The sequence below is a fragment of the Camponotus vicinus genome, unplaced genomic scaffold (assembly GCF_025532165.1).
Source record: "Camponotus vicinus isolate PSW18456_S1 unplaced genomic scaffold, iyCamVici1.0 SCAF_6, whole genome shotgun sequence".
In the NCBI taxonomy this organism is placed as follows: Eukaryota; Metazoa; Arthropoda; class Insecta; order Hymenoptera; family Formicidae; genus Camponotus; species Camponotus vicinus.
The window spans coordinates 14,730,429-14,751,701 of record NW_028141978.1 but is presented as its reverse complement, the minus strand read 5'-3'; the positions used below and the strand labels follow the sequence as shown (position 1 = coordinate 14,751,701).

Here is a 21,273-nt window from a genome sequence, read left to right as displayed (position 1 = left end):
CTCGCTCCCATGGCCATCCACCCCTCAGGGGCGAGTCATCGCGCGCCGGTGGTGGAGGTCGCGGCGCCCTAGGGCCCCGTCCCGCGGTGTAGGGCGTCGCGCGCCGGTAGGCGCCACCGCAACGCCCGCAGCCCCGCAGCGTGATCCCCTGTTGCCCGCACCCGTAACAAAAGCTGCCAGTACGGGGCAGGGGGCACTCCGCGTACGGATGTCGGGGGGAACCGCAGTTCCAACACCCGACACCGCACGGTCCATGTCGCGGGGGGCGCTCAGCGGGTGATCCGGGGCGAAGCCGGTGCGGCCCAGATCCGGCGGTGTCCCTGGGCGATGTGGCTCGCTCCCGCGGCGCGGGTCGCGTCGGGGACTTCCCGGTCGGCTCGGGGGGGCTCGTCTGAGTGGCCCGGGCCACCCCCTCTTCGGGTGTTGCTTGGGCCGGGGCGTCCCGCGTTGACGGCCACTCCCGCACCACGGCTCCCTCGGTGGTCCAGCGGGCCCTCCGGACCTGCCCGGCCACGTCCTCGAGGTCCGTCCAGAAGCCTTCATCGTGGAACTCGATGTGCTCCCAGACGGACCGGTGACGCGACCAGAACTCCCGCCAGATCCTCCGCATCGCTCTTCTATCCATGCTGTTTTTCGGCATCTAAGTGTCGGTATCAGGAAGGTTATATGGTTTCAGATCCTGTATATGGATCTTCCCGGCGGGCGACCCATCCAGCTGTTCCAACTCGTATATCACTGGAGAGATCACCCGCACTATCTTAAACGGGCCCTGAAATTAGTGTGCGAGCTTGGCGGCTATATTGTGAGCCGCCGACGATAAAATGTGTTGACGCTTTAGGACCAGATCTCCTACTTTAAAAGTACGGTTCCGTCTACGCAAATTATATCGCGAGGCCTGCCTCTCGTAGGCTCGGTCTAAACTCTCGAGAACCCATTCCCTTAGAGCTTGTATCTTCTTCATTCGGTCCGCCCATTTCACGGTATCCCCCGGTTCAATTTCGGTAACCCCCCGGCTGCGCTTACCCAATGAATGTACTGGCTCCAATTCGCGTCCGAGATTCAAAAAGGCGGGAGACGCTCCCAACGATGAGTGACAGGCTGTATTATACGCGAAACGAAAATCGGAGATGTGTTCGTCCCACTCCCGATGGTCTTTTTCGATAAATGCGATAATCATCGTCTTTAGAATTCGGTTTACGCGTTCAACGGGGTTAGCCTGTGGGTGGTATGGGGGCACGGTAGTGTGCGTAATCTGTCGGGTCTCGGCGAATGCCTTCATCACTTTATTGACGAACTCAGTCCCGTTGTCTGTCAGCAGGAACTTCGGGGCGCCCCATCGGGATATCACCAGATCCTCTAACGCCTCGGTAATCTTTGGACCTGTCGCGGCTCTTAGGGTTTTGCATTCCACCCATTTCGTAAAGAGATCCTGGATGACCAGGAGGTACTGGAATCCAGCCTTACTGCGCGGTAACGGGCCTATAATATCGGCAGCTATGGCAGTCCAGGGTCCGTCCGCAATGCGACGTCCCATGAGACCCGCGGGACTCGCTTGCTCGACCTTCGTCCGCTGACATGAGTCGCATTGTCGGATATAATTGGCAACATCGCGAAACAGATTCGGCCAGAAATAGGAAACGGCAACACGCTGATAGGTCTTTTCGGTACCCAAGTGGCCTGCCTGCGGCATATCGTGCGATTCCCTCAAAACCTCCCTACGGTATTCCTGCGGTATCACCAACTTCCAACGGTCTAAATCTTCTACTATCTCGGAAACTACGCGTTTCGGTCTCAGAAAATATAGTCGCCCTTCTATCACCTTCCATTACGTGTATTTCTCCGGAGTCGCTATTACATCCTTATATCTCTTTCGGTACCACTCGTCGGTAGTGTTCGCCAAATCCACGGTATCTATAGCGGTAGTCACGTGCGCGGAATTTGTCGCGGCCAGGACGGTATCTTCGGTACTATCTGTTTCGAACATTCGGGAAAGCGCATCAGGCACATGGTGTAAGGCACCCTTTCTGTGAATTACCTCGTAATCATACTCTAACAACTCTAACGCCCACCTCGCGAGTCTTCCTGTGGGGTTCTTCAAGTTGTGTAGCCAACGTAAGCTACTATGGTCGGTAATGACGGTAAAACGGTATCCTTCTAAATAGGGTCTAAATTTCTGTATTGCCCAGACAACTGCTAAACATTCTTGTTCGGTAACGGAATATCTTGTTTCGGGGTCTGATAAAGTTCGACTTGCAAAGGCTATTACTCTTTCCTCGTCCTCAACGATCTGCGTCAATACCGCGCCTAACCCCACGGAACTGGCATCGGTATGCAGAACAAACGGTATCTCGAAATTCGGGCATGCCAATGTCGGTGCGGTAACTAAGTGGTCCCTTATTTGTTCAAAGGCGCGACCCTGATCATCCCCCCACTCCCAGCGCTTGCCTTTCTTCAGAAGCCGCGTCAATGGCTCACTAAGGGTCGCGAACTGCGGGATAAATCTGCGGTACCATGAGGACATGCCTAAAAACCGCCGCAATTGTTTAATATTTCGCGGTGCAAGGTATTCCAAGATCGGCTGTGTCTTTTCGGGATCCACCGTTAGCCCTTCTTTCTGTACTATAAATCCCAAATATCGCACTTGAGAACGGCAAAATTCGCACTTGTCCGGATTGACGGTCAGTCCGGCGGTAGTGATTTTATCCAGCACTTTATTGAGCCAAGCCATATGTTCTTCGAATATCGGTGTAACTATCACGATATCGTCCAAATATGCGAACGCGTGTGGCTCCATTTCCGGTCCTATTAGGCGGTCTAGCAACCTTTGAAAAGTTGCCGGTGCTCCCGTAAGCCCGTATGGCATTCGCGTAAAATGATATAGTCCCTTTCCGGGAACGCTAAACGCGGTAATCTCCCGACTCTCTTTGGCTAACGGTATCTGGAAATAAACTTGACTCAAATCAATTTTCGAGATGTAACGAGCCGAACGCAATTTGTCGAGGATCCCGTTCATATTTGGTAGCGAGTATGCGTCTTTTTTCGATACGCCATTGACCTTTCGAAAATCCAAGCAAAAGCGGTACTTTCCATTTGGTTTTTTCACCATCACAATGGGGTTCGACCACTCGCTAAACGACGGCTCTATTATTCCTGCTTGAAGCATTTTGTCGGTTTCCGCTCGTATAGCTTCCTGGACTTTAGGCGATACTAAATAACAACGTTGCTTTATTGGTGGGCTGGTACCTACGTCTATCTTATGTTCGGTAAGCTCGGTAACTCCTGGGTCCTTCGATGATTTCGGTAACGTCCGTAAAAAATTTTCCAATATTCTTTCTTGCGCGGGTGTTAATTCCGATAGCCCGCAACAAGAGGTTTCGCGTGAATCTTCCTCGGTAACAAGACGGTATCTCTTGTGTGGTGCTCTGGCAAAACACCATTCGCTGGCGTCCAAATCTAGTATTATCCCGAATTTCGTCAAGAAATCCAATCCTAAAATACACGGCACCGCTAAATTTGGTAACAGGGCTACGGTAATTTCACGACACTGCTCTTCTAATTCTATCGGTATCCTAGCTTCCTCCTTGATGTTGGCGATCTGTCCATTCGCTGTTCGTATCTGTCTCCCCCTGTCTCTCTCGGTGTTTATTCCCAACGCGCGGATAATTTTTATTTCTTCACGGCCCAGTAAGGTTCGATTGGACCCCGAGTCCACAAGGGCCGCGAGAGTGTATTCTTGTATTTTGATTTTAACGAACCGCAGCGGCGGCAACTCCTCTCTTTCTAATGTAACATACGAGTGGAGTAGTGTATCGTCCCCTACGGTATCTTGTACGGTAACCAGGGCCTCGCTTTCTGGGCTCGGAGTCGTAGGGACCCTGTCTACTGGCTCCGGTTTGCGTTTCCCGAACAGGTAGGGCAGGTCTGTACTGTAAAGTCGCGCTTCCCACATCGGTAACAATATTTCCGTCGCGGTTCCGTGCATCCGCGGGCTCGATGTCCGGTCTTATCGCAATTCCAGCATTTTACGGTATCTGATGTACTAGCGGTAGGGATTACGGTAGCACTCGTTGAGGGTTCGGTAACGGTAGCGGCCGCGGTGTCCTTCTGCGCGGTATTCGCGGTTGGGGTTTTGGCCGGCCTCTTCTTTTCCTTCTTTTTAGCGGTAGCGGTAGCAACGGTAGCGGTATTCTTGGCTTTTCCTTTCGGCGCGTGGTAGGCTAAATCCGGGAAGATCGACTGTTCCGGCGGTAACGGAGGTCGGTAATTCTTTTCGGCCAGGAAGCTTCGTTCTATGCGTGTAGCTAGGTACTCTAGAGTAGCGAAATCTCTGAACTCCTGGCGTCGGATTGCTATTTGCATGCGCGGTAACATGTTTCGATGCGCGAAATTTAATTGCTCTTCTAACGGCCAGGGAGGTGTCATCCGACTAAGTAGTGCCCGTAGGCAAGTCAAATAGTCTACCGCAGTTTCGTGCTCCCCCTGCGTACGTCGAAATATTTCGTCGCGTAGCGCGTATTGATAATCCGGATCCCCGAATCGCGCTCTCCACGCTGTCTCGAAGTCATTCCAATTCCGCCAGTTCTCGCTCTCCAGTCGGACCCAGTATAACGCGACTTCCGACAAAAATAAGGGCAGACACTTAAAAAGATCGGCATCGGTGATCGGCACTATCGCGCGGGCTTCTTTGATCCGTAGTAAAAAGGCTTCGGCATCACTACCCCGCTTTCCCGAGAAATGCAGATTCCATTTCCGCATTAAGTTGTAGGCCTCCGCGGTAGACGCCGGACGAGAATTAGTCAGTTGGGCGGCCGTATGTGCGCGCTGAGTTGGACGGTAATCGGTAGCTCTCCCCGCGACCTCATCCACTTTTATGTCTGGTCCCCCTAGTAACAAGGGGCTTTTCGGGTCAGTCGCAGCGCCCTCCCCCAAGAAGTCTCGTGCGCCCGCGTCTCCCCTCTCTTCTAGCGACATCGCGTCCTCGTCTTCCTCTCCTTCCCCGTTCACGTTTCTTTCGTATCGGAGGAGTCGCGCGCGCAAAACTGGCAATATTCCCTGGACACTCAACCCTCTATCCGCTAAATGTCGACGCGCCTGTCCAATATTCAAATTAGTTATCCACTGATGGGGATCGCTATCCTTCCTCATATGAATAACGAGAGGCTCCAAAAAAAGAAAAGGAAAAAAAAATATATATATATATATATATAATAAAATAAAAAGATAAATAAGCAAAGAAAGAAAAAGAAAAAAAAAGAAAAGGAAAAAAAATTGACGTATATAATTAAATAAAAGAAAGGAACGAAAGAAGTTAACAACGAACGAAATTTCACCCGAATAACCCGGTATTACCAAGGCGAAACGCGTGAAAAGAAGGAAGAGAATATAAGAAATCAAAACAGAACTCTCTCGTTATTATTATTGGTTAACAAAAGGCACGGTCGTACAAATTCGGAGAATAACCTTGCTTTCCAAATATTATTTCAAAGATAATATTATTCTGCCCCCTAAGAGGCTAGAAGTACGAGCTGCTAGCGGTAAAAAAAAAAAAAAACCACACAAGACCGTCGAAATAACGGAAACTAACGGAAAGTACGTAAATTTGAATTATAAATAACAGTCAGAACGGTAATCGAACGGCAGGTGACCCCCTCTCAAAACGGCGAAGAAACAAAAATAAATATTATACGATCGCTATTTCACCGACCAGAAATAACGGGACTTTACGGTATCCTATTCGGTATGACGAGAGAGGAAAAAAAAAACGATCCAGCAGTGTCAACACGGTATATAATAACCTTGATATAAAAAAAGCACACAAATTTCAGGGTCGTTATCAAAACCTTAAATTATGATAGACGATAATATTACAAAAACACACACCAGGACAATAATAGAACGATACACAGTACTTCAACTTACCTACAACAATCACTGCAAAAAAAAAAAATTTTTATTTAACAGCACCAACACGGTAACAAAGACACAACACTGAAAGGTCGATCCCTAGAGAAAAGAAAAGTTCACTCTCTCTCTCTCTCTCTCTCTCTCTCTCTCTCTCTCTCTCTCTTTAAATACTTTCCGGTATTATATACGGTACTTCCACACGGCGTCGGGCCCCACGTTGGGCGCCAAAAATTTTGCAACGCCTTTGTCCGCCTCGGGAACGCCGATCCGGAGGAGACGGCGTGCAAATTTGGCTGGTAGGGAAATTAGTTGATTTACAAAAAAAAACGGTATCTCAAAATACGGTAGCGTACGGTATCTCGCAGCTCTCACAAGGAAAGCGGTATTGGGCGTCAGGCGCGGTCTCCCGCGCCACGATATCGTTACGGTAACGGAAGGGTTCGGTAACCCAGAGCACAGTAAATGACAGAGGGGCAGGATTCTTTGTAGGTTAGAGAGAGAGCACTAAATAACTTCCGGGAGAGAGAAATGATCGACACTCCTTCAATTATTATTATAAATATATTTAACAATTATAGTATATGGACAAAGTTTATAACAAAGTATACGACAAAGACGATATGAATACAGTAGAAAAGGTTAACGGTACGGAGAAAATAGCAAAGATTACATACAGAGGATACGCAAGTAACGAAATCGATAATATAAATTTCGAAAGAAAGAAACATCAGAGTTATAAGAAAGATACGAAAGTCGATTATTATCTATACGGGAACGAAGACATATGATACGCGCGACTAACAGATAATTCCGAGATCGAATATAATTTCACGGACCGCGATGAGTAAAGTCTACAAGTAATTCGCAGAAAAATCGGATGTAACGACGGTTCTAAGTAACGGTAATTCCACGTCAGCGGGCACAAATATTATCTCGCAATATTATCCGGTATCTTCCTGACCTTTCGCTCTCGGCGAAAACAAATTCGACCCTCACGCAATTTCAAACAACACGGACGGTAACGGACGTAAATTTTAAACAGAAATTTCGCGAATTATTCAATTCTTGCAGAGTGGATTTTGGATATACGGCACTCGCACTCGCGAAGAACGATCTCACGCAAACCCCGATCTTCTTTACGCAATACGATAGTGTCGGAATCTCGTGACTCTATTAATATTCACAATTCGACGCTCCACGCAATGATATAACGAGATACGGAACGAAACGATACGATACGATACGGTACGGTATGGCATTAACGATACGGTATAATGACTGTCGGCGACGAACCCCCTGAGAGGGACAAATCCGCGATACCCGGGGTCCAGCTGGCGTCCGGCAACGAAACGCGAGAAAAGCACGCAGGCTTTCTGCAACAATTCGGTAACGCGTTCACCGTCGCCTCGCGACGGTATCAAGAAACGGTATGACGCCAGCTGTATCCGGGAATATCTCTACGGCTACCTGAGCGACGGCTTACAGTTTCTCCGGTGTCCCTGTCCTCGCTATGTGCTCGCTGCGGTCGTCGTGCTCTCAATACGGTAGCCGGAATGGAGAGTCGTCCTTCTGCTATTATAGCTCGTCGAACAGTGACTTGTGATAAATGCTCCGCAAGGCCCTCGAGTCCCGCGCCGATTTTCCGCGCATCCTGTCGATTTTCGATAAGAAGGGGTCGATATTCTCCGCCCTCTTAAATTTCGTCCTGCTGTATTGCGGGTTGCCCTCCGATAGGAGCCAAAATCCACTGTCGACGGTATCCTGGACGTTTGTATTTTCTCGGTAGATCGGACGTCTTGGGCTGGCCAGGCCGTATTCTCGTCCGTCTCCGGATGTATCTCCTCTCCTCAGTCTGCAGCCTGGGAGAGAGTTGATCTTCCCTCGTCCGGGTTTCCCCGTCGTGGTTTCTCTAAAAGTAGCGGATATTAATACAACGATTACCTATGGATAGCGGCGGAGCGGGATCTCGATACGTGACCTTTCTTTGGAGTGGAGGCATCGGTCCGAGTCTCTCCTCTTCCTTTCTTCGGTAACTGCACCCTCCGGGATCTTGCTGTACATCACTTATTATCCGCTCGCTCAGATTGCCGCGCTCTGCTCGCTTAAAATTAAATCTCAGACACAGAAATCTATACAAAGATATATCGCGAGATCGGATAAGGGGCCCCCCTCAGGTGCGAAGAACGACTCTCCGTACGCTACCTCCCCCCGGCAGGGTCACTGTGACGGAGCGCAAAAGGCGCCACGTCACAATAATAATAAAATTTATATAAAAAGATGGTAATATATGTAATCCAATTAATTATAATTGACAAAATAATTTCTTGTGAAAAAATAAAAGTAAAAAATACCCCAATAGCCAAGTCTGCTAAAGCAGATCTTGTCAGGTAATCTGTTACAAATTTTTGTCGACAGAAAGATTACAGAATTGATGCAGGTTCTGATATATCATGTGATGTCGGCAGAATGTCAACAGAAATATAACAAAATCTGTTCACATAACTGGACAACAGATTATCAACAGAAACCGAGCAGAACTTGTTGATATAATTGACGGCACATTGATGGCAGAAACTGAACAGGATCTGTGCGGCGCAATTTTGACAGCAGATTGGTAACAAAAATCGAGCAGGATCTGCGCAATGAAATTTGATATCAAATTGTCAGCAGAACCGAGTAAAGCCTGCTAATGTAACTGACGGCAGATTGATGGCAGAAATGGAACAGGATCTGTGCGGCGAAATTTGATGTCAGATTGCCTGTAGAAACCGAGCAGGATTTGCGCACACAATATCTGATAGCAGATTGACGGCAGAAGCAGAACAGGGTTTGCATGATTCGATAGTTCCTTCGTTTACTGCTATGTGATATACTTTCTCGCAATCAAATCTCTGTCAAAAATATATATAAAGTCGCGATTATTAATAAAAGATCAAAAATATAGGTCCATATTCTGAATCCTCTTTTATCGATAAAAGTGCCTCTAAAAGTGGCTTACAGCCAATCAGAAGGCTTATAAGCCACTTTTAAAGGCACTTTTATCAATAAAAGAGGATTCAGAATATGAACCATAGTAACTATTTCTATCACTTTAATTTCTGACATCTGATACAAACAGATGAGATTCAGAATATTAAACTGATTGGAATCAATAGGATAAATGGTAAATTATTCATTTACTGCCTATTTGAAGCATAAAGCTTTAAAGCATAAATTCTAAATAAATGCTTTGAAGCATAAATTCTAAATAAATTACATCTCCAGTTTTACAAGTTACATTTACTTTTATCATTTACTTTATTATTAATTTAATTAAATTGAACTAGTCCTTCGTTATGTGAGAATAATTACGATATAACATACAATATATTATTATACATTATGTCATATTAGAAAAAATTGTAATTAATAGATAACTCACCGATAATACTCTTATTTAGCACCTGTAATAATCAATTTTATTGCATTTATACAACATTAATATAAGTAAGCCCAAATCTTGTTCGGTTTCTGCTGTCAATTTGCCATCAGATTGCGTGCGCAGATCCTGCTCGATTTCTGCCGACAATCTGTTGTCAGATTATGTTTACAGATTCTGCTCGGTTTTTGCCGCCAATCGAGCGTCAAGTGTTAACAGATCCTGCTTTCTGCTACCAATCTGCTGTCAGATTCTGTGAGCAGGCTCTGTCAGCAGAATATAAGCTGAATGAGGACGCAGTTGATGTCAGTCTGCTGATATACTTTGATTAAATCTGTTACCAGTCTGCCGACATACTGCTAACATTTTGCTTACGGGGTATAGAAGAATTTTTTTTATAGCTTGTATAAAAAATCAGTTTCATGCTAAGTATATTATAATTTTCTGGACTGTAGTAATATTTAATATATAATTTTTGCTATATAAATATATATTTCTGATATAAAATCTATTTCTATAGATAGTAAGATCGGCTGAGTTATGTCACAGAATATCGGAAGGCTTACATCAAAATGCGAGAGAGAGGAGATGGCATATAGATCAATATGAATCCATTGCTGATGTTATAAGAGCAAAAATAGATATCTCTGTAGATTTTATTATTTTTGCATCCGAAAACTTGAAAGTTGCCCATGCCTTATCGGAAGTAAGTCTTCTTTTGTATTTTCAAATATATATAAGCGCACATTTTTAGCATATTCTTTTATGTTATCATTTTCTTTGTTAATTATTATTGATTATTATTGATTACTTTGTTAATTATTGTCAATTTTTCAGATAGAAGCTAATATAGCCATAATAGATGAATACTACATAATATCTGGTGCAACTTGTTGTAGTAAATTGTAATGGAATCCGTAATGTTATGGGATTGATTCATAAATCAATCCCATAACATCCCAAAAGCACTTTGTCACAAATACAATATTCGTTTTCTCTCTGCCAATGTTTTCGTCAGAATTTTTATGTATATTATCGATCAAAACTTTTCATCACAATCATTTCAATCATACATATGTAATATTAATACAATACTACAATAAAATATTACATTTCTGTTTTTCATGTCCAGGTAATGCTTGAGTATTAGCCCCTCCAAGGGGTCAAAACTCGACCGTGATTGGTCGATTTCCTACGATACTTCTTACGCTTATGTCTTACGTGCTTATGGAATTTCATGTGCGAAAGCCTTAAAGGTGAAAGCACATAAAATTGCATAGGCGCATAACCATAAGCATAAGGAAATTGATTGGTCCACAAATATATGCATAAGAAAATGAACCAATCAATTTTCTTATGCTTATGGTTATGTGCTCCTGCAATTTTATGTGCTTCCACCTTAAAGGTAAAAGCACATAAAACTGCATAGGCGCATAACCATAAGCATAAGGAAATTGATTGGTCCACAAATATATGCATAAGAAAATGAACCAATCAATTTTCTTATGCTTATGGTTATGTGCTCCTGCAATTTTATGTGCTTCCACCTTAAGTCTCCTTAAAATCTCATTGTAGACGCCGCATTAATCGGAGTTTGGTCGAAGCAGCCCTCAACAGTTGGGCAACATTACTAGATTTTCCGATGTAATTCGACGCTGATTGGTCGGACCTGAAAGTAGAAACCAATCATGTTCGATTGCTACTTAGCGGTTGAGTCCGCCGAATGCGGCCAATGGCCGCATGTAAAACGCTTGTATCGCTTGTAAAACAATAAAAAGAGGCAAAACACTGACGTGGCCGCTCTCAGGTTTCTCTCTGTACGGGCCACGGGCTTTAAAGGCCTTTAAACTGGATTCACAATAGGTGTAATAAGCTTTGAGCCATAAAAAATTAATCAATCATATTCAATTATTCTTCTTACATTCAACTGTGATTGGTCAATATCTTACGGCTTAAGGCTTACTACACCTATTGTGGGCCAAAGGTTAGATTACATCATGGAGTGGCTCGAAATCGCTGTAAGAGCGGTAGTTGTAATTTTTAAATTTTTAGTATTATAAAAATGCTTTTAACTGTCCATAAATCCATTTCACCTGACGACGTCATGAAATAATTTCGCTGAAAATGTACTAGGATTAAAAAAATCCCTCGAGTTCAATTTTATAATTATAAGAGAAAAAAAGAGAGGTTATGCTGCACATGTGAGAGCTATTAATCTGTCTACGGTAGCTCTTTACGTACATACTCTTTGCTAAAAAAATGTCGAATGAAAAGCCGTGTCGTGCTTGCACGGACTTTAGGACTTGGGCGAAACGTCAGAAAGAAGCCTATGACTCAGAGAAGGTAAACCAGTAATTCGTAAAAATATTTATTAATCATGTTCAATAATCTCATCTTGATATATCAAAAAATGCTATATAAAAATTACTCTTATTTCTTGAATATTTTATATATTCATATATATTTTATTTCATATATATTTCATTATATACACACACACACACATATATATATATATATATATATAATAAAAAAACACATGTAATCATGTACATCTTACAAAATAATAAAATACATATAATATGTATTTTATATATTTTATTATTTTGTAAGAATTGCATATAATTATATATCATTATAATTGTATTCACAAATTGTACTTTATATAGGAAGCACAGAAAAAACAAAACCAAACTTCAATTAGCAGTAATAGTACTCGAGACAATTGTCCTTTAGACAAAGATGAATTAGGTTCAAAGTCTTGGGCCTTTTTACACACTATGACTGCATACTATCCAGATAAACCAAGTGAAGAACAGAAGGTGGACATGAACAATTTCTTTCACATATTTTCCAAATTTTATCCTTGCAACATATGTGCAGAGGATTTGCGGGAACAATTAAAACATTCACCACCAGAGACTGGCTCTCAGGAAAAATTGAGTCAATGGCTATGCAAAATCCATAATGAGGTAAACAAGAAGCTTGGAAAACCAGAATTTGATTGTAAATTAGTGAATCAAAGGTGGAGAGATGGCTGGCTGGATGGCTCTTGTGATTGACGATAAGTAATAATAGTATTTTCTAATGTACAATGGGACCTGAATATAAGTATGGATTATTGTAGATAATTATTAGTATCTTTATTGAACATAATTTATTGGCCTTAAATTTACACACACACATACACAAAATTGCATAATATGTACATATAAAAAATGAAAATTGACAATACATTTTCTTAAAAAATTTTTTACACCCATCTTTTTTCCTAGATAAAATAGAATAAACTTCTCATCGTTAAAATAAGAAACAATTTAAAATTGCATTATACACTTTATTATAAATATCTTTGTGACAAGATAAGATAAAGGTCATATAGATTCCAAATTGTTTACATAGAAGTTTTTGCCAATGTAGTGGCAAAAAATTCAGTATTGTTATTAACATTATTTGATTATCCAAATTAGGATATCTATTTTAAGATTCAATCTAAAAATGCATACATTGCCATGCATCTCATTACACTATGTATGGTAAAAAAATATACTGATATCACAAAAATTTGTTTTTCTTCAGTAGCCACTTCAATAAGAGTGCGTTCCATCAATAGTGATACATTTCTATCTACTATTTTTTTTTCTATCATAATTGATTAAGGTAAGCTGGTGTTCGCGTGATAGTAAATGCTGTAACTGCAGTTCGAGAACCAGGCTCGTAGCTGTGATCTTGTCCATGGCCACCTATAGGCACAACTTGACATGTCCTAATGTGGAATGGAAACCGCTTATTATTTACAGATGGTCGAGTTACATATAAAAACGTTATGTGACCCAAGAAGACAATGCAAAGGGAACTTCCTTTAGCGACGCTCTCTCTCACCCATTTATCCACAAACAGAGTGATGGTCAATATCTATAGAAGATAAAATATACATTACATATCTTTATAAAATGTAAAATGTTTTATTCCAATAGTATACTTATACATAAAAATGACCAGAAATTACTTTAAAATAAAATTAATATATGAATATACCGTTAGCGGATGACAGAGGAACCACATTGATCCCAAGATAATCAGCGAAAAATAGAAATGGAGCTTTGTGTTCAGTTTCCTAATGGTCTTGAAACAACGAGTGACGAATACGAACCAGGCGATCAATTTCAATGCTATTATTCCATAGCCCGGTGGCGATTCGTAAATATACAACACCAATCCGGGGTCGAATATCTCAGATTGATATATATACAATGACATTTGACAGCTGGCAGTAATACTGATAAACAGTATAAGCCATCGGACTTGGGACGGCGTAAGGACACTTTTGGTAACTGTGTAACCAAGCGCAAGCAGCAACATGAGCACCGTGTACAGAATTTCGGAGCATGCTCCCGACAGCTGACCCAATAAATGAGCGTTCTCGGCTGGCGCTCCCCTTAAACCAAGATTTACGTAACTGTAAATCTCACACAACAGGCCCAACAATTGACACAACACGGAAATCATAAACAACTTGTAGGATATATGCAGTAGTCTCCTCGAACGTAATTGCAGTGCTACGTAGAAACTGAGCGTGGTGACTATCACATAAATACTTGCAGTCGCTATCAGCAGCGGCAGTATATCTGCAAACAAGAACAGACACAATTAAGGAACGCTACTCCGAGTTTCGTCGATTGTCGTGAAAGTCAAATTACTTGCAGAATTCGTCCGCGGAGAAGTGTTCCTTCCAGAATGTACCGATTGGCGCGTTAGTCAACGATATCCAGTACGTGACATTCAAGCCTGTCTTGGAAGAGCAGTCGGCTAAAACTATGAACCACCATCTCGGCCGTGCCGAGATAAATCTCCTTTGACTATCGCATCGAATTATACCGTCATCATTCTCCTCACATCCCGATAAGTGTAACGATGTGTTCAAGGGTATTATTTGACCGTAATCAATATTAAGGATACTCTCTTTCTCTCGGCATGTTTTGTTGGAAGGATAGACAGTGGGCCATTGATGAGGTCCATCGTAGTAAAGCAACAGATTTAAATCGCGCTCCTCACTTCCTAATTGAAAGTGGTATCGGAAAGTACCGCGTTCCGTTAAAAAACAGAATCTCGCGACAAATGCCCAATTCTGAAAATTCGTCATTTCCATATATATATATATATATATATATATATATATATATATATATATATATATATATATATATATATATATATATATATATATGTATATATATACACTTTTTTTTTTATTTATATTATCTATCTATACCATAATTTTTTTTATCATCAAAGCTTGTTATTTTATTGGAAAAATAATAACAATGTAAAGCTGATCTTGTGCATCAGTCAATATTATATTAATCGATAATAAGAATAACTGTAAAAATATTTTTTATATTACTTCTCTCATTACATTCAAAAACTTTCTATGATACATAATAAAATGTATATATATAAAGTATATAAATTATAGGTTTTTTTTAAATTGTTTTTAATACGATATTTCGAATCGTATCATAACATAAAAAATACAATTAAATTTTCATTGATTAATTTTTGTATATTTTATATTAAATCATATAGTAACAATATAATCATAATAATATTTTTATATTATTTCTTTCACTATATTTAGAAATTTTTCTGTAATATATATAATAGAGTATATAAATTATGGAATTTTTAACCATTGATTTGCCGAGATTTTTAACACGATGTTCCAAACTGTATTATAACCAAAAAAAATACAAAATTAAATCTTCGATGATTAAATTTTGCGTATTTTATACAGGGTGAGTTTTTTATCTTGAGATATCGAAATATCTCGTAAAGTCTAAAAGATACGATAAAATGTTTCAGACAAAAGTTGTATGGTTTCAAGGAGGACATAAGATGGTGCCATTAGTTTGACCTTAAAGAGTCACCTGAAGGTCACCTCCAACTTTTTAAATGGGACACCCTATATGCTTTTGCATATTCTTGTAGCTCATTTCAAGAGCTTTCGAAAACATTATAATTAAGTTAGTTTTCATTAAGTACTTTCTGAGTTATAAGGCTTGAATTCGTTTCTTAATTTTATATAAACCGTAAAATATCTTGTAAAATATTCATTTTTCGATTATCTTACCTTAATACTTTTATGTACAAAATAATGAGAGATCAACTGGTGTAAAGAAAACACATAGTTATTTTTAAGAAAAAATATGTAATTTGCAATTAACAATTACATATTTTTTCTTAAAAATAACTATGTGTTTTCTTTACACCAATTGATTCCTATCATTATTTTGTAAATAAAAGTATTAAATTTAAGGTAAGATAATCGAAAAATGAATATTTTACAAAATATTTTACGGTTTATGTAAAATTAAGAAATGATTTCAAGCCTTATAACTCGGAAAGTACTTAACAAAAACTAACTTAATTATAGTGTTTTGGAAAGCTCTCGAGATGAGCTACAAGAATATGTAAAAGCATATAGGGTGTCCCATTTAAAAAGTTGGAGGTGACCTTCACGTGACCTTCAGGTGATTCTATAAGGTCAAACTAATGGCACCATCTTATGTCCCCCTTGAAACCATACAACTTTTGTCTGAAACATTTTATCGTATCTTTTAGACTTTACGAGATATTTCGATGTCTCAAAATAAAAAACTCACCCTGTATATTTAATCTACACAAATTTAATGAAAATTTATTCAGTTCATATTTCAGTTATAACAAGTGATTTTTTTTACGCTCAATTATTACTAATGTTTTCAGAGGGATAAATTGCCTCGTTATAAAATCGCGCGATTTCACTTGCCACATTAATCAGTTGATATATACAATTACCTCGCGTGTCACCAAATCACCACGAAGTATCTTGGCATCAACGTGTCGCAGCAACGGCAGATGCGCGATCGAGAAGAGCAATAATAAAAGGCCCAGTTTCGAATTTCGAGTGCGCGACAATTCTCGTGCGACAATTCCTCCACACATAACTACAGTGATCGTTACGGACGCACACTGTCAGCGGTCGGGCAAGCACCTTGATCAATATTTCTCGGTGCTATGTGACTTGTATAACGAGCATCGATTTGATTGTTTGCGTAAAAACAAGCCGTTTGCGAAATTGTTGTAGAAAGAGCATGTTTGGAATTTTATATTTTATTTTTGCAGTTTTGTACTTTCTTTTCCATTTCATCTTTTTCTCTTTCTCTATTTATTATATATATTTATTTTATATTTTTGCCAGCAATTGAAATAATAGAACCTGAAAAAAATAGATTTGCTTCTGTATGTGTATGTATTGATGCCTTGCTTTATCGTAAATTTTTTATATGTAAAACGAATTGATTCGAACTCTGATGCAAGAAAGAGGAAAAAATTAAGAGTAAAAGTAGGATAGAGACATGTAATTTAAAATTATTATAATTTAAAAAGGCGGCAAATTTTTAGATCGACGAGCGAAAATTATGTTTGCGCGATTAATAAATTGACTATGCGCGCTAAATGACTCGAGTGTCCCTGACATTTATGTCGCTTGTGCGATATGTACTATGCATGTGCAATGCGTCATTTTCTCGCCAGGTTGAATTGATTATTTGCGATGCGGCGAGGGAAAATAATTCATTTATCATAATTACATAATTATTTATCATAACATTATGTTATCACAATTTTTGAAGAGAGAAAACATTTTTTAAGTGTCACATAACTTATCATTTATATATATTTTTATATAATTGGCCCACTATGCCAATAAATAGTAGCAAATGGATCCAGAATTAATGAGCCGTATTATATATACAGGGTGTCCGATTCGTGAGGGACCAAACGAAAAGTGATGATAGATTGGGTCAAACTAAGAAGAAAAGTCCTCTACCATTTTGCAAAATTCGCAATAATTATTAAGTAATAAGCAAAAATGTCACATGAAGGTTACCTTTAATTTTTTAAATGGAACCCCCTATTTTTTATTATGTATTCTTACAGCTTATCTCGAGGGCTTTCCAAAACACTATAATAAAGTATTTCTTCATTGAGTACTTTTCGAGTTATGAGGCTTGAAATAATTTCTTAATTTTACATAAACCATAAAATATCTAGTAAAATATTCATTTTTCGATTATCTTACCTTAATACTTTTATATACAAAACAATAAGAGGAATCAATTGGTGTAAAGAAAAAACATAGTTGTTTTTTAAAAAAAATATGTAATTTGCAATTAACAATTACATATTTTTTCTTAAAAACAACTATGTTTTTTTTTTACACCAATTGATTCCTCTCATTACTTTGCATATAAAAGTATTAAGGTAAGATAATCGAAAAATGAATATTTTACTACCCTCACAGCACATCAACATTCTAATAAGGTTACGGTAATCTTAAATTGTAAGATAGTAACATTCCACGAAGATTAATAAACCTACCATTAACATCCCAATAATATAAAAATGTTCGTCCAAATTCATTCCATTAACATTCCAGAAATCTTGTAAGGCAATGTTGTATTAATATTCATGCAATATGCTAGGAACCTTCCAATATTATTTTTAATAAATTATTTTTGCAATAAAATTATATTGGCCTATTCAACTATTGGCAAAAAATCAATTGAACATTATTAGTTATTACATCCCTAACAGCACATGTAGATACTGAGAATGTTCGAAGAATATCGCAAAAGTACAATGATATATTCTCAGAACATTCGAGATACATACTATGATATACTAAGTATATATTAAGAATGCCCTAATGTCCGGCTATTTTAGTTAATAGTAAATACTGAGAATATCTTGTAATATAATTTCATATATGTAATAGAAATACTTTTAATAAATGCAGTAAACGGACACACTATTTCTCATTTTAATTTTAAATAATCTTTTTAGTACTTCTGAATCCCAACAAGGAATCCAAAACAACTAAACTACTAAACAAATGAAAAATTTTAAATTAAGTCAGTTTATTATAAATTAAACTGAGTAAAAAGAAAAAAGAAGAAACTTTGGAACCCGAGTTAGTACCAGTCCTTTATATCCATTTCACCGAAAATTAAGTACGAGTTTGGTGGCGCGCGTAGCGGCAAAATGAGGAAACACATGCAATATTATAGAATATCCTGAAAATATACGAGAAAGAATATACTAATACGAGATATGCAAAGTATATTCTGAGAATATATGAAAAATAATATACAACAAGAGATGTTATGAGATTATTCTCAGTATATTACATCTGTAACGTATATTACAGTATGAGTATAGAATATTCGAATGATATCATGTGCTGTTAGGGATTAGTTTTCATTATTATATTAGTTTTCATTTGTTTTTTCGCCAATAGTTGAATAGTTCAAAATTGAATGGATTTATAAGGAATTTTGCAATCTGTAAAAAAAATCCATTAAATTATAAAAAATAAACTTTTATTTGTATTTTTGTATATATATATATTATTATATTATTTATTATCATATTATCATCTCATATATTATTTATTTATTATGTAATACTTTTATGTTATTGCAATTTTGATGTACTTAATATTTATGTGTACTTATATATCTTATATATATGTATATATATATATATATATATATATATACACATATATATAAGATATATAAGTACACATAAATATTAAGTACATCAAAATTGCAATAACATAAAAGTATTATATAATATTAATAATTGTTAAAAAAATTATATTAAAAGTTATAAAAATTATGAGTTTATTATATATATATATATATATATATATATATATATATATATAATAAACTTATATATATATATATATATATATATATATATATATATATATATATATATATATATATAATAAACTCATAATTTTTATAACTTTTAATATAATTTTTTTAACTATTAACGTAACAGATAATCATTTTAGGCACTTTATTCGGAAACATCAACTCCATGAACGTTAACTTTGCGCTGCTGTTGCTTTCTCATTTTTATCCTACAAAAATTTCTACAATTAACATAAAATTTATATGATTTATTCCTATGCAGGAGAAATTGTCAAGCATAAGTAATACAGACAAATATATTTATTAATTTTATAATATATATTATAATTGTCAGTATTTTTATAATTTAATTTAATTTAATTTTTTAATAAATAAATAATTTTGGAAAAACATGCATATTAAATTCAATTATTAATATTAAGCGATATTTCATATAGTTTTGCAATATTTTCAGCATACGCAATGAAAAGTAAGATGATTGTGCGTAAGGTTATTGAAATATTGAAATAACGTTCCATTAATCTTTCGACAATATTATAATATAAGATTATATTGTAAGATTAATGGTATATACCAATAACTTGATCATTGTAATGTGTAAAGCCGACGGCACACGGTACGATTTTTCGTACTGGATTTGATAAGATTTAGTAAAATACTAAAAATGCACCAATCAGAATGCAGCATTTCTAATATTTTACTAAATCTTATCAAATCCAGTACGAAAAATTGTACCGTGTGCCGTAGGCTTAAGATTGTAACCTTTCTATAATCTTACTGCAATGTTCGGTGCTGTGAGGGTAGTAGCCTGGTTTACATGTAAAGGCCATCGAGAAGGCGTATCGTATCAAAATAATACGCGTATCAAGCATATGTATGGCGCTGTAAACACTTGTGTATTAAAGAACGAAGGATTAATATAACAAGGATAATATAAAGAAGGATAATATAACACTACTGTGTATTACTTGTCGACTCTTCGTACTTTATTGCATACTTTAGCTGGATTCCTTAAAGCGCGCGCATGTATTTATACATTTGATGTAAATGCAGTCGAATTAAACGTTTGGTGCGCATCACTTTTGATTCGCGTATCAAAAGACGTACGGTGTAAACCAGGCCGATGCGTATCGTACCAACTCAAACGGCATTGTTTACACCAGTGCTGTTACTTAGGGCCTGAGCAGAATGGCTGCCTTATAATTTTAAAACTATGTTTTATGCCTTAGGTCTTTGTCTTAAGCGTCGTCTACAATGAGATTTTAAGGAGACTTAAGCCGGTTATACAATAGCTGTCGTAAGTCGGGTGTCGTAAGAGTTGACCAATCACAGTTGATTTTAGAGAAGAATAATCGAATACGATTGGTCAACTCTTACGACACCCGACTTACGACAGCTATTGTATAACCGGCTTTAAGGCGTAAGACTTAAGAAATTGACCAATCACAGTCAAGTATTAAGAGAATACTCGACTGTGATTGGTCAATTTCTTAAATCTTACGCCTTAAAGCCGGTTATACAATAGCTGTCGTAAGTCGGGTGTCGTAAGAGTTGACCAATCGTATTCGATTATTCTTCTCTAAAATCAACTGTGATTGGTCAACTCTTACGACACCCGACTTACGACAGCTATTGTATAACCGGCTTAAGTCTCCTTAAAATCTCATTGTAGACGACGCTTAAGACAAAGACCTAAGGCATAAAACATAGTTTTAAAATTATAAGGCAGCCATTCTGCTCAGGCCCTAAGTAACAGCACTGGTGTAAACAATGCCGTTTGAGTTGGTACGATACGCATCGGCCTGGTTTACACCGTACGTCTTTTGATACGCGAATCAAAAGTGATGCGCACCAAACGTTTAATTCGCCTTAAATTTCCTTAAAATCTCATTGTAGACGACGCATTAGGTAAGAAATAAACGTTCACGTATACATAAGACTCGAGACATAACACACAGTATTGTGCGTTACCTAAGACAAAGACCTAAGGCATAAAACATAGGCCGGTATTCATAGTCCGGTCTTATATTTAAGATCGTCTTTAGTTCATCTTCAGATAATCCATAGCCAATGAAATGATACATACAATATCTAAAGATGAACTTAAGACGATCTTAAATATAAGAACGGACTATGAATACTGGCCATAGTCTTAAAATCTTAAGGCAGCCATTCTGCTCAGGC

The 21,273-nt window shown here is 38.2% G+C and overlaps 2 protein-coding genes across 2 annotated transcripts; one reads left to right on the top strand and one right to left on the bottom strand.

The window, feature by feature from the left end:
• The first annotated feature begins 11,099 nt into the window (after positions 1-11,099).
• On the top strand, positions 11,100-12,554 carry Alr (Evr1_Alr domain-containing protein Alr). Its single transcript, XM_083101948.1, has 3 exons — positions 11,100-11,340; positions 11,456-11,665; positions 11,992-12,554. The coding sequence occupies exons 2-3, from the start codon at positions 11,582-11,584 to the stop codon at positions 12,382-12,384; spliced, it is 477 nt and encodes a 158-aa protein (XP_082958074.1). The 5' UTR covers positions 11,100-11,340; positions 11,456-11,581; the 3' UTR covers positions 12,385-12,554.
• Positions 12,151-17,868, bottom strand: LOC145972903 (transmembrane protein 145). Its single transcript, XM_083101947.1, has 5 exons — positions 17,744-17,868; positions 16,160-16,580; positions 14,027-14,450; positions 13,361-13,950; positions 12,151-13,237 (listed from the first exon to the last, which is right to left on the bottom strand). The coding sequence occupies exons 2-5, from the start codon at positions 16,304-16,306 to the stop codon at positions 12,968-12,970; spliced, it is 1,431 nt and encodes a 476-aa protein (XP_082958073.1). The 5' UTR covers positions 16,307-16,580; positions 17,744-17,868; the 3' UTR covers positions 12,151-12,967.
• Positions 17,869-21,273: the final 3,405 nt, after the last annotated feature.